Source organism: Rousettus aegyptiacus, unplaced genomic scaffold (assembly GCF_014176215.1).
Source record: "Rousettus aegyptiacus isolate mRouAeg1 unplaced genomic scaffold, mRouAeg1.p scaffold_m13_p_3, whole genome shotgun sequence".
Lineage (NCBI taxonomy): Eukaryota > Metazoa > Chordata > Mammalia > Chiroptera > Pteropodidae > Rousettus > Rousettus aegyptiacus.
The window spans coordinates 167,972,043-167,985,199 of record NW_023416306.1 but is presented as its reverse complement, the minus strand read 5'-3'; the positions used below and the strand labels follow the sequence as shown (position 1 = coordinate 167,985,199).

General features: G+C 36.7%; 1 protein-coding gene across 3 annotated transcripts in view; it reads left to right on the top strand.

Moving 5' to 3' along the window:
* Nucleotides 1-13,157, top strand: part of ATG2B (autophagy related 2B) — a 56,874-nt gene that overhangs the window by 19,381 nt on the left and 24,336 nt on the right. For all 3 annotated transcript variants that reach the window (XM_036238893.1, XM_036238892.1, XM_036238891.1), the window contains 13 exons: nucleotides 270-362; nucleotides 494-682; nucleotides 2,150-2,423; nucleotides 3,915-4,017; nucleotides 5,534-5,729; nucleotides 6,011-6,153; nucleotides 8,306-8,463; nucleotides 8,839-9,011; nucleotides 9,468-9,618; nucleotides 10,579-10,778; nucleotides 10,949-11,029; nucleotides 12,272-12,378; nucleotides 12,531-12,623. In XM_036238893.1, coding sequence (XP_036094786.1) covers nucleotides 270-362; nucleotides 494-682; nucleotides 2,150-2,423; nucleotides 3,915-4,017; nucleotides 5,534-5,729; nucleotides 6,011-6,153; nucleotides 8,306-8,463; nucleotides 8,839-9,011; nucleotides 9,468-9,618; nucleotides 10,579-10,778; nucleotides 10,949-11,029; nucleotides 12,272-12,378; nucleotides 12,531-12,623 — 1,961 coding nt within the window. The remainder of the gene's footprint in view (nucleotides 1-269; nucleotides 363-493; nucleotides 683-2,149; nucleotides 2,424-3,914; nucleotides 4,018-5,533; nucleotides 5,730-6,010; nucleotides 6,154-8,305; nucleotides 8,464-8,838; nucleotides 9,012-9,467; nucleotides 9,619-10,578; nucleotides 10,779-10,948; nucleotides 11,030-12,271; nucleotides 12,379-12,530; nucleotides 12,624-13,157) is intronic.

Below are 13,157 nucleotides of genomic sequence, written 5' to 3'. Positions count from 1 at the left end.
TTATTGCTGTTATTTTGCCCTTATATATTATTTTCAAAGCACTTTCTTTAGCATTAATTTACTTGAATCCTCACTTATATTTTGCAAATGATATACTGTCACAGAAATTAACTTAACTTGTCTCAGATTCACATTGGTAGTGACAGTGAAACTTAAAGCAAGGTTTTCTAACTTCAAAAGTTCTTTTCACTGTTATATTAGCACTTATGTTAATTTATATGGTTAGCGATAGCATAGCATCTTACATTTAATTTATTTTTGTTTTTAAGCTTTTAATGTTCCATTCCAAAGAGCGAATTGATTCCCACCCCCCTGTGTGTCTTCAGCTTCATTATAAGCATTCTGAGAATAAAGGACCCCAGGTAAGAGATCTTTTTTTTGTGAATACTGCCTGTAAGTTTTGATTTGATAAATTTTTTTCACAGTCAGAAGGTTTTAACTTAATTTCACAGTGTTGTTAGTGATTTTATTAATGCCTCTTTTTTTTTTAAAGGGTAATCAAGCAAGACTTAGTTCTGTTCCTCAGAAGGCAGAATTACAAATTAAGTTAAATCCAGTATTTTGTGAGCTGGATATCAGTATTGTGGACAGGTTAAATTCCTTGCTTCAACCACAGAAACTTACTACAGTGGAGATGATGGCATCTCACATGTATACTTCATATAATAAGCATATCAGTCTGGTACGTATTCAAAAGTTACAAATACTGATATTTATTGCTAGCTTATAGGCTTACTTGGATTATTTCTGAGCTTAAATATTCTTAATAGACTAAATAGCATATATTATTAAAATAGCATTCTTTGTAATGATAAAAAATGGAGCGTACTAGACTCGTGAAATAAGTTTTGCCAGTATTCTGAGTGAAATTCTGTGTGCTCATTTTAAACGATGGTCATATAGATGTCAAAGCAGCATGAAGAAGGCTCATGAAGAAGTATTAAGTAAAAAAGTAGAACATATTATTTCACATAAATCTTTATTCCAACTGTTTAAGTTGATGTATAGGAAAAGAGTGAATTGAAATATACCAGTTGGTAGCGTTGGTTATGTTTGAGTAGAAGAATTAGATTTTCTTTCCTTTTCTGTGTTTATCTGAATTTTATAAACTGTTATAATAATATCTTTTAAAACTTTATCTATCCACACTTTTCACAGAATACTTGAACCAACCACCTATAAAATACAGCCCATAGAATATAAAATATACTTTTGAAAATGGGAGCACAATTTAGTATATTGTGTTATTGAGCATTGCAATATATCACTTGTACTTAGATCTGGTGCCTGGTATCTTTTCTAAGCAAATCAAGTCAGATTTGTGAGAAGTCCATTAGGAGTATTGGAACTGTGGAACCGGGGACAGACAAAGACAACCTTAGTTAAAAAGAAAAGGGAAAAGAAATTTCGTTTTTGTAGTTTGTTGGCTTCTTCCTCAGTTCGTGGTGGATAGTCACATTAAATTAGCTTTCTTTTTTGTCACCAGTTGCTAGTTATTGTGTGGGACTAGTGTACCCGTATGTGCTGTTGGTCATAGATGCATTGGGATGATAGCTTCATCTCTTGCATTACTTTTGCTGCAGTAGGGGGTTAATATAGGAAAGTCAAAAGGGGAGAGAAAGAATAGGTTTGTTAAAAATCCAAGTTTAGTATAAAAGAGAACTTTCTCATCTAGGAGATTAGAGACTTTTTCTTTGCATTTGTCATAAATCATCTGATTTCACGTTGAGTCTTTAAAGTATCGTATTTGTAGATAAATACTTCCAATTGAATATTGGGTACTGTAGTGATTTTTAATGATATTGAATTTGTCGATAAACTAATTTACATATTTTTTTCCGTATTTTGATATTTATACATCTATTGTGCCTGTGTCTTCATTTTGATTTAGCTTTTATTTTTTATTATTTTTGTGTGTGAGGGTTTACCTTTTGTCAATAGTTTTGGCTTTTGTGAATATAGTTGTTGGATTATAAAATTTCATTATTACTAAACTAAGATGTGGTAGTTATTTTGAATTATATTTCAGTGTATTATACTGAATGAGGAAATTGTGATTATGTATATTATAATGTTGAATACTAATATCACTTATGCTTATTTACTTAATTTAACATTTTGGCCTATTTTTTGATGTGTTTTGTTTTAGCACAAGGCTTTCACTGAAGTATTTCTAGATGATTCACATAATCCCGCAAATTGTCGGATATCAGTACAAGTTGCTACACCAGCATTAAACCTTTCTGTTCGCTTCCCAATCCCTGACCTTCGATCAGATCAAGAAAGAGGACCATGGTTTAAGAAGTCACTTCAGAAGGAGATCCTTCATTTAGCATTCACAGATCTCGAGTTCAAGACTGAGTTCATAGGAGGATCAACCCCAGAACAAATTAAATTGGATCTTACCTTTAGAGAACTAGTCGGTAAGACTGAATGTGCCCACAGAGCAGCTAGACTAGAAACAAACACCTTTTGCTGAGATTTACAGCATGAAAAAGTATTTGACAGCTGCAGATCACAATAAAATTGGAGAACATGACAGAGAACTAGAGTAACAGCTTTTTTCCAGTATTGTATATAAATATGTGATATGTCAGTTTTCGAAAAGAAATTAAGCATGTTGATTTATTCAGTTTGGTAAAATACTTCTTTTCTCCAGGAGAACGCAGCACCATAGTCTACATTTTTACCAACTACCACTTGTGTGGCCGCCAGCAGCCGGAATCGAGTGCCACTTCGTTAGCTGCTGTGCCAAGCTCTTCACGCACACTATGCTGTTTCCTTTATTCATCATAGTTATGTAGGCTTATTCTCTCCAGTCATTTTTGTCATTGTAAGTGAGGAATCTATAGACTTAAGAAAAGAGACCTTTTAAGGTCATGTAGTGGTAAGTGGCAGAATCAAGATTCAAAGCCAAGTCTGACACTAGAGCTTGAGCTTTTTACCATCACACTAATCTCTAGTGATTTTCTTTGTAAAACCTGTTTTAAGTTATTCTGTATTACTTTGCTATTGTCAGCTAATGAAGAGTATATATACACTTAGAATGGAAGATTCTGATGGTTTTTTTTTCCCCATATTTCCCTAACAGCCTACCTGTGCCGCCACACCTCCCTCTGCCACTCCATCTCCTCTAACCACGCCCTCCCCTGCCATCCCCCTCCCCTGCCATCCCCCTCCCCTGCCATCCCCCTCCCCTGCCATCCCCCTCCCCTGCCATCCCCCTCCCCTGCCATCCCCCTCCCCTGCCATCCCCCTCCCCCGGACCGTACCCCTTCCCTGCTTTGCTCACTTTCCTCTCTTGGAATAGGTTGCAGAATTTTTTCCCCCTTCTCTCTGAGTTTTACACATTTTTAGAGAGATTTAAAATTGACAGCTGCCAATTATGACTTTATGAAAGGGCCTTTAGAGATTATCTGATCTTCCTTATTTCCAGTGGTAAGAAACTCATTATTCTGAATGAAAGTCATTCTTTATAAAATCGAATGAAAAAACGTGTAGGGTTATTGTGAATAGAGGTAATTCTTACAGTGCTTGATACAAAGTAGATGTTTAAGACCTGCAGTTATTACCTCTGTATTCCTAGGTTAGCTGCATAAACTTTCATGAAGAACAGTCATTAAGTGGCACTTAAGAAGTAGTAACTGCTGTATTTACTGTGCCATCATTATACACCTTACACTTTAGATACTGGTTCTTAAAAATTTGACTTCGAACAGAAAACAGCATCTTTAATTTGTCTGCTCATCCTGTCTCCCCACACGTACACATGAAAAAGGAACAAATGAAAAAATGCTGTAGAGCTTCATGTTTCATATGTTCCTGATTTAAAGATCTTTGCTCCCCTAAGGATGAAAGTATTTTTTAGCCCCTGAGAAGAAAGGCATTTCAGTTAATCAGTCTTATTTTATTAGGGTCATTCCAAGAAGATAAAGGAGAGCCATCTATTAAGTTTTTCCATGTGTCTAGTGGAGTAGATGGAGATACAACATCGTCAGATGACTTTGACTGGCCAAGGTGAGTAAACAAACAGATATGATACATACCTTCAATGAGATTTTCTTTTCAAAAATAAATTGCTGTAGTCTTTTGAAGTGACATTTTGGCTATTTAAGCTAAAAATATCCAGCCTTGATGAGAGAACCCAGAGGAAGGTGGATAAATTAAATTAAAAATGCACATTGAGTACTACTCCATGAAAGATGTCTGTTAGATATTGTGAGAGATGGCAGTTTAAGATGTGTTCTCTGGTCTCAAGTTATCTAGTATAAGTAGAGGGACAAATGAATCATTAACCATTTAAAAATAGTTCGAGGCTGCAGTAGAAATCTCATTGGGCACCATTTGGTTTGTTGTCAAATGAATTTTACAGTCAGTGATTCTTTGGGACAGTGTCTTTCCAATCTGGGGAGCTTTTACAGAATGCTGGTTCTTGGGCCCCACCCCAAGATTCTGAGACAGAGCTTGGGCTTTGGTCTAGTTTAAACATTATGCCACATGATTCCAGGTTACAGGCAAACTTAGAGAACAACTGCCTCAGATTTCTTAGGAGTGATCATTCCTTAGATTAAATTAGCCTGATAATGGGCTTGAATTTTATTTAAGAGAACTTAGTTTACTTGAAATAATAATCCATTATTATATCGAAAACTTAGTATTTGAAGCCTCTTTAAAAGTTATGTTTTGAGCCATTTTCCTGTCGGCCTTTTACACCACAACCCTTAATGTATCAGACCTGTCAGACTCCTGAGACAGACATTAGCGGTCCGTGCCTGAAAAGGGGCAGGAGTTTAGAGTAAGAGTTTTCATCATAAAAAGTAGATCTACTTCAATTAGGTAATTTAGAAGCACAGTTTACACTAGAATGTCTGCAAATTAGGAAACAGTCGTGATAGTTTATAACTAGAACCAGCTGGTACCACCTACTTAGTAAAAAAAAAAAAAAAAGCCTTTCCTCATTTGAGGGTACTGCGCCTCATCTCAATGAGGGCTGATGTGAAGAGGAGACCACAAAGCCTCGTGCTGGTGACCTGCCAGGAGAGGAGTAACGGGAGCCCTTGATTGTTGGAAATCCTAAAGGAAAAGATTGCTTTGTTGCAGATCTGAAAATATCCCTAATCAATCTCTCCTTTTAGAGTTGAATAGTTTTTGAACACAAGGTTTCCTAGATATGCAAGTATTCCATAATGACAGAACAGACTGCATGTGGAAGGATTGGGTTTAGTGAGAATAAATAGAATTCTCAGGTAAAATTTGCTGGCTTTTAATGAAATTTAAAAGTAACATTTTTATCCTCAAAAGATCAGATTTTCAGTTAGCTAGGAATAAAATGGTAATGCCCTTTTTTTGTTTCATCGATTTCAGATTTTTAAGTTTACAACATGCACAGAGGTTAGATGAGATATAATTAGACTTTGTAGAGAAGCCAAATCCCGTTATTAATGATTCAGTCAGTTCTCTTTATATTTGCATAAACTTAAAGCTTTGCAGTTCATGTGTAGATCTCGAGTTTTCAAATTGTCTTTGCTCTCAGAATTGTACTGAAAATAAATCCGCCAGCCCTGCATTCCATTTTGGAGAGAATAGCAGCCGAGGAAGCAGAGGAGGGCGACGGCCACTATCAGGAAGAGGAGGACGGAGGGGCTCACTCCTTGAAAGACGTGTGCGACCTGAGGAGACCCGCCCCCTCTCCCTTCTCCTCCCGCAGAGTGATGTTTGAGAACGAACAGGTAAGTGAAGGTGTGAGCGTGGAGCGAGGGGTCGTCCTGTGTCACACAGCAGTGGTTTCAATTCTTTACCTTTAAAAAAGTACCTCGTATACTACTTATATTAGGTTTCAACTCCAAAATCAGTGAATATCTGATATTTTTTTTGGGTTAAAAGTTACATGCTTATTTATTTGCCGACATACCAAGTCCTATGCATAGAATAAGATGCTTCTACTGTTTTAAACATAAAATGGTTGTGTGATACCTTTTTTTTTTTTTTGCACTAACCTATTATGTTTTAGATGGTGATGCCAGGAGACCCTATAGAAATGACAGAGTTTCAGGATAAAGCAATCAGCAATTCTCACTATGTGCTGGAACTTACGTTACCCAATATTTATATGACACTACCTAACAAAAGCTTTTATGAGAAACTTTATAATCGGTGAGTTTAAACACATCACTCGAATCCTTGGAATGGACTTTTCTGCCTGCCTGCCTCCCATCCCCCTGTTCCTCCTTTTCTTTCCTCGCTTTAGGATCACTTAACACTTGTGTGTACTCCATATGGTGTCATTACAGAGTCATTACCGTTGTGATGAGCTCCTGTCATTGCCGTTTCCTAACCAGCGTGTCTGGTAACTGGGTTATGTGTGTGACGGATTTATTTCCTTTGCGCTCACATTGGCTGGTTGCCCTCTGTCACCTCACCACAGGGCACTCTTTTTAGAACTAGTCTCATGTACAGGAGAATTTTTTCTATGTCAAAAGTCCTTTAGAATATAAAAATAATTCTAATTGGTGTTATTAGGTCAAATGTTTATTGAGCACTTACTGTGTTTTAGGCCTATAGACACAGAATCATGGTGATGTGTCCTTAATTATCTTGTGTTTTCTTGCTTGATTTTAAATGCATCACCCAGTGTTTTATAGTATTAATGGTATAAGGCTGTGTTTAGACCAAAATACAAATAAGGAAAACTGTAAAATCATATGGAACTTTATTTATAGGTCACATAAATAAAATAAATAAAACTCCAGGTTTTATTTTAAGTGATAGTTTCTCTTTAACTTATGAAAATAAGAGGATGGTTGTAGGCAATAACGTAAAGGAAGAACATTTCCAGAGAAAAGTACTTTATTATACCTTTATTATTTATTTATATTGGGATTTAGACTGAGATCTGGATTTAAACTCTTTTTGTTTCGATAAATTTGCCAAAGAAGCAGTGAGGCAGTTGAGTATCACACAGTTTAGGGGCACAGTTGTCATTGTCTGAGATGAGATATTTCTCCCTTTGTCCCTGGCATCCTTCAGCTGGTAATGCTTCCAAAAAGAGTCCTTTTGGGTGTGGCTTACAGCCTCATGAGAGCTACAGTGCGGCCACAGCCCCAATTTATACTTTCCAGGGCTTCAGAAGCTCAGGAATTGGCCCAGGAAGTTCTTAGACGGGTGGCCTCTCGCTGGCTGGGGTCAGGGCCGTGTCACCGCCTGGCGCCTTGCTTGGTATTCGCACTAGGCTTTGCAGCGAGTCTGTGCTTTTGGCAGTCCTTGCATGCCAGAAGCCACTGGTCCTTTCCTCATCAGACCGTCAGTGCCTGCGTTGTGACAGCTGCTGTGCTAGACACATATAAAGATAACTGAGACACAGGTCCCCCTCTTGCAGGGGCCGCGGTCTAGGCAGGGGAAACAGGAAACGAAAGGAGCGTGTTGCAGGTGCTGTGATTGAATTCTGTGCCTGTGAATTCAATGCTCCGGGTCCAAATCTAACAAAAAGCTTCATGGGAGACATTGTAAAGTCTGAGTGTTCTTGAAAACATAGAGCATGGGTGACAGTGGCATCTGAGTAAAGACAAACATTTCTTTGAAAAAGTAGGATGTGGTGTTAGCCTAGCTGGTATAGTCACTAGTATTGAGTCAGCTAGTGAGAAGAATTCTCTGTCTGTCCCCTATGCATTCTTTACCTCACGCAGTCTTCCCACAAAGCTGTGCTTTCTGTTGAGAGAAAAAGCAGATATCTCTGGAGAACGCGAGTAATGGAAAAGAACTGAATTGGGAGCTGGACGTGATCTGGGCTCTGGTCCCAGTTCTCCCACTAATGAGCAATGTGACCTTGGGCAGGTTACTTAACCTTTGTGAGGCAGGTTCTTCAAGTGTGAGATGAGAGTAAAGGTTCTCCCCTGGCTGCCCCATGGGACTGATGGGGGACTCTAACGGCACAGTATGTGACCTGTGTCATTACAGAGCACACGCATATATGCGAACAGTCTTTTCTTTTGTTCATTATGGGTTTTTATTTTTAACTTCCTTCGTTAAATGCATTTAGACATATGTGCTTTAGTGCACGTAACGCAAGTAAAACTAGGCAGGACTCTAATTCGGTGTCTAAGTTCTTTTTCACTGCCGTGCATTAGAGTCTTATCAGCCATTTTACCATTATATGAACATAATTAACATAAAATCCTTCTGTAGAACCTAATTTCTATTTCACCATTTAGAAAAATTACTACCCATGCGACTTTTTAATGAGATATTCTTTAGTTTGCCTCCAGTCGAACTAGGGGTCGTGTGCTTATTTTAAACTTTATCTTTTCAGAATCTTTAATGACTTGCTGCTGTGGGAACCAACAGCTCCTTCACCCGTGGAGACTTTTGAAAATATTTCATACGGTGTTGGGCTTTCGGTAGCCAGTCAACTGATTAATACCTTCAACAAAGATAGTTTTAGTCCATTTAAGTCTACAGTTCACTATGGTAATATATTTTACATTTGTTCTGATGTAAATGCCTGGTTTATTAATAAAGTAGTAGCTTTTTCAATTGATGGGTTTAAAACTTTCTTGGATGACTTCACATTTATAACTATTTTATAGTATCTTTAACATATTTTCCCACTTCTATCTGTATGTTGAGAATATTGTTATTAAATATGTTATCTTTATAGTGGTAGTATATATATCGTCTGAAGTTCAGTAGTAAAATGAAAAAACATAGCAAGTCCGTTTTTATTGTTACACCAGATCCTTTGTAAAAATAAACAGGTTGTAAAATATCCGTCTGAAATTCAAGTCGCTATTTTATTTTAATAAGCTGTCAGAGCCATGTAATTGGGATATCTGTTTCTCTTAGATGAGGAAAGTGGATCTGAGGAGGAGACTTTGCAGTATTTTTCTACTGTTGATCCCAACTATCGTTCCCGCAGGAAAAAAAAACTAGACTCTCAGAACAAGAACTCGCAGAGTTTTCTCTCAGTTCTTTTGAATATTAATCACGGGTTAATGGCAGTGTTTACAGATGTAAAGGTAAGGATTTACACACACAAAGTGTTTTTCCCAACTGTATTTTTGTTTTAAATCTGCCGCAGTGTACACATCCAGCAGTGAGTGGTTTGAGGTTGTTTCAGTGACCGACGCGATCAGTTTTCTGAGGCATGCCATGATGACAGCAACTGTGGAAACTTAGCTTTCGTTGCCAGTCAGAAGACAAACATCATGCGTACCTTCTCTTGGAGAACATGTGCTGGTTCTGCTCTTGAGGCCATGACTAGTAATGTGTCCGTGACAAAGAAGGGTGAACTACGGGATTCATTTGGCAGAAGAGGCCTCACAGAGCGTTTAATTACTCAGTTTGTAACCCCACCGTGTTGGATGGGTCAAGAGTCAGACCACTTGATTCTCTTCAGCCAAATCAAGAAGGAGACTCAGGTCATTCTTATTTTTCTGCATTTAAATAATGTCTTTCTTGTCTGATCTTTATAGCAAGATAACGGAGATCCTTTGGAAAACAAGCATGGTGAATTCTGGTTAGAGTTCAATAGTGGTTCGTTGTTCTGTGTGACAAAATATGAAGGTTTTGATGACAAGCACTACATCTGCCTTCATTCTAGCAGCTTCAGTCTATACCACAAAGGTAGGACACATGTTAAATATGTGTGTTTTATTCACTTCTGTTTAGACATGTTTAAATTTTAATACCGAAAATCTATTGAGAATAGAACTTTGATATTAGAAATTATTTTCTGTGGGGTGTTCTGATTCCATTGACAAAGTAATACATACTGTAAATTAGAAGTTTATGTCCTTTTTTTGCAATAACTGTACTGAGCTATAATTCATGTAGCATACATTATATGGCATACAACTCACTCATTTAAAGTATACATTTCAGTAGTTTTTAGTGTTCCACAGAATTGTGTAACTATCATTACAATCAACTTTAAAATATTTTCATCTCTCCCAAAAGAAACTCTGTACCCTTTAGCTAGAAGCCTCAAAGCCCTCTCATTCACCCAGCCCTAAGCAACTATTCATCTACTTTATGTCTCTATGGATTTGTGCATTCCCAATATTTCATTTATTTGAATCATACAATATATGATCTGTTGCAACCGGCATTATGTTTTCAAGGTTTAGCCAAGTGTATCAGTATTTCATTGATTTTTATTGCCAAATTATATTCCATTTTATGGATATGCCATGTCTTATTATCCAGTGGCCAGTTGATGGGACTTCACATTCTTTATTCTTTCGTAAGCAGTATTCCCTTGGTAGCAGATACTGAATTTACCATTCTTTGAATATATTCCCTGTGTTAAATAGACATGAGATATTTGCACATTCTTGAAGTTTATCAGATTTTCCTATTTAAATTTAATCTTCTTAACATTTTAAATCTTAATTTTTTTGAAGTTGGGTGCTGCCAGTCCTCCCAACGTCGGTAGAGGTATGAGGTATGGGTCATTTATGCCCAGTTGGTTCGTTATGTTATGTTATGTTCAGTGAAGTACATGGGTTTTTGTTTTTAGTTATAGAAGTTTGTGAACTAATTCAAGTAACATTTTGTTACATTTTCACCCCAATGCGGATGTAGGTATAGTGGATGGAGTGATTCTTCCTGCAGAAATACGATTGCCCAGTGCAACCCGCCCACATTGGTTGGAACCTACTATTTATTCCTCTGAAGAAGATGGCCTCTGTAGAGCTGCTTCTGATGGTGTTGGTGGAGACACTTCGAATATGCTTTCTGTTGCAGTTAAAATATTGTCTGATAAATCAGAGTCCAACACAAAGGTTTGTGTTTTATACTTTTATATCATTAAATATTTGCCATTAATTTGGTTACTAGCTAAAATGAGTGCATAAAAGGCAACACATTTTTTTTTTTTTTCAGAAAAATGTCGAGTTTTGAATTAGAGGGGGATGTAGGTGACAACTGTAATGCTTTGTGTTGCTTTGTGTAGGAATTTCTCATTGCCGTGGGACTGAAAGGAGCCACTCTCCAGCACAGAATGCTTCCTTCTGGGCTCAGCTGGCATGAGCAGGTAAGAGCCATATGTATGTGTCAATCTATTTTTTACTGTATATTGACATATACATAATGAAAGATTCCCAAATCATAAATGTTCCGCTCAGTGAATTATCAGGAAGCACACACTCCTGTATAAACCACCTTTAGGTTAGGACCTTATCACCACTCCAGAGTGGGACGGATTTCTCACCTTGGCGGTTTGGTCCCCAGACATCACAAGGACAGAGTTGCCCTTCTTGTCACGAGGAGGAAGGGGGTCCATGCCAGGACCCGCAGAGCCCCTGGCCCAGAGGAGCAATACAGGACGTGGCAACTTGCACCGAAAGCTGTCTATGCTTTCAGAACTAATCTCTAAGCCAATAACACGGTTTGAGGCATTTATAAGGGATTTTTGTACTCGATTTCCAGTCTAGTAATTGTGGATGGTTAATGAGATACAGTTGGTTGTTTTTCAGAGGAAAATTTGGGTAAAAATTCAACTCTTTATATGAGAATAAAAACTTGTACACTGATTCTTATTCATTTTCCTTAGAAAGAGGAACTTTTTCCTTGTGCTGGGAAATAAATTATTTTAATCTTGAATGTTTTCAGGCTTTTTTCATAAAAGCGTTCAGGAAACGTGAAGTAGTTTGTTTATCTGTTTACCTAGCTACTGGAACATGGGGAGATCTTTCTATACATCCCTGTCTGGATCTATATGTCTATATAGCTTTGTACACTGGGGGTAGAGAGATGGTTAGTATGAACACTGAACTGGCTGTGAGGGAGAGATTTTAGTCTAATTTCCTTGTTTACTTAGATTAGAAATGTGTGAAAATAGATGTTGGTGAGAGGGACTGGTTTTCAGACTGAACTATGTATAAATTACGGATAAAGAACTCCTGACAATGGATTGTATAGAAACCAGATGGATAGTTTTAAGCAGTTAGGAATTTTTTTTTTTAAGAAAATAATGTAAAACCAAGCAAAATAATGTAAAAGTGTATTATACATACCTAGTTTCATAAGATGATTTTTCTCAGGTTTCTATAGCATTACAGTTGTTGGATGGGCCTTTTTCTTTCAAATTTTAGTTTTGCAAATACTTTTGAAAGGTATTCCTTAAAAATGATTTTTTTTTCTTTTAGCTTTATGATTTTCCAATAAATGGTTGCTTTTTCTGTGAGATATTTTGTTTTACATTGGTCTTAATGATATCATATCAAAATTTTTTTTTTCTTCTAAAGCAGGGCATTTTATATTTTTGTGATTATAGATTTTATGTTTCTTGAATATTGCTGATGAACCTGTTCTGGGATATAGTCCTCCAGCTTCATTTACGACTTTTCACGTTCACCTCTGGAGCTGTGCACTCGATTATAGGTCAGTTCACAAGTGAAACAGAATAAAATTTTATTAATTAAAATATGTACTCAGTTTTAGAAAAAATACAGAGTTGGGTTTCAGAATGGTCTTTAAAGGATGTTTCTGTCATTATAGCAGACTGACGTTCTGTTGTTTCTTTTTGGTGTTAGGCCTCTTTACTTGCCAATTCGATCTCTTCTCACTGTTGAAACATTCAGCGTTTCAAGTAGTGTTGCCTTGGATAAATCGTCTTCTACTCTCAGGTACCTTTGTAAACTCCATTGTGTAATAAATGCAACTGTTGAAAACATACTGACTGACATTTATCAAAACCCTTTGATTAAAGTCTCAATCTTTCGTTAAAGTCAACATTTTTTAAAACTAATTGTCACATTTCTTTCTCAGATAATTTGTCCTATCTTTTCTATTTATGGCTGTATTTTATTTTTAGGGAGGAAATTAATTCTTGAGACTGTTAGTTTACTTTTAAATATATTAACTCCCCATAATACCTGATACACTTTATTTTTATAATTTAAACCTGGTGAATTTGGGCACCTATTTAAAAAAAAAAAACTGCTGAAAATTTAGAATTAATTTGAGCAGGTGATTTAATCTCATTTTAATACCATTTTAATATTTCTAGCACTCCATAAACAGTGAGTTTTAAAGAAATGTTACATGACATTTATAAATTAGAAGCTGCATATTACTGATAATTTATCAGAAAGAATGATAGAACACAGTATACTGTGATCATGTGGCATGTAGTCAAGGTAGTTTTTTTTAGATGTTGA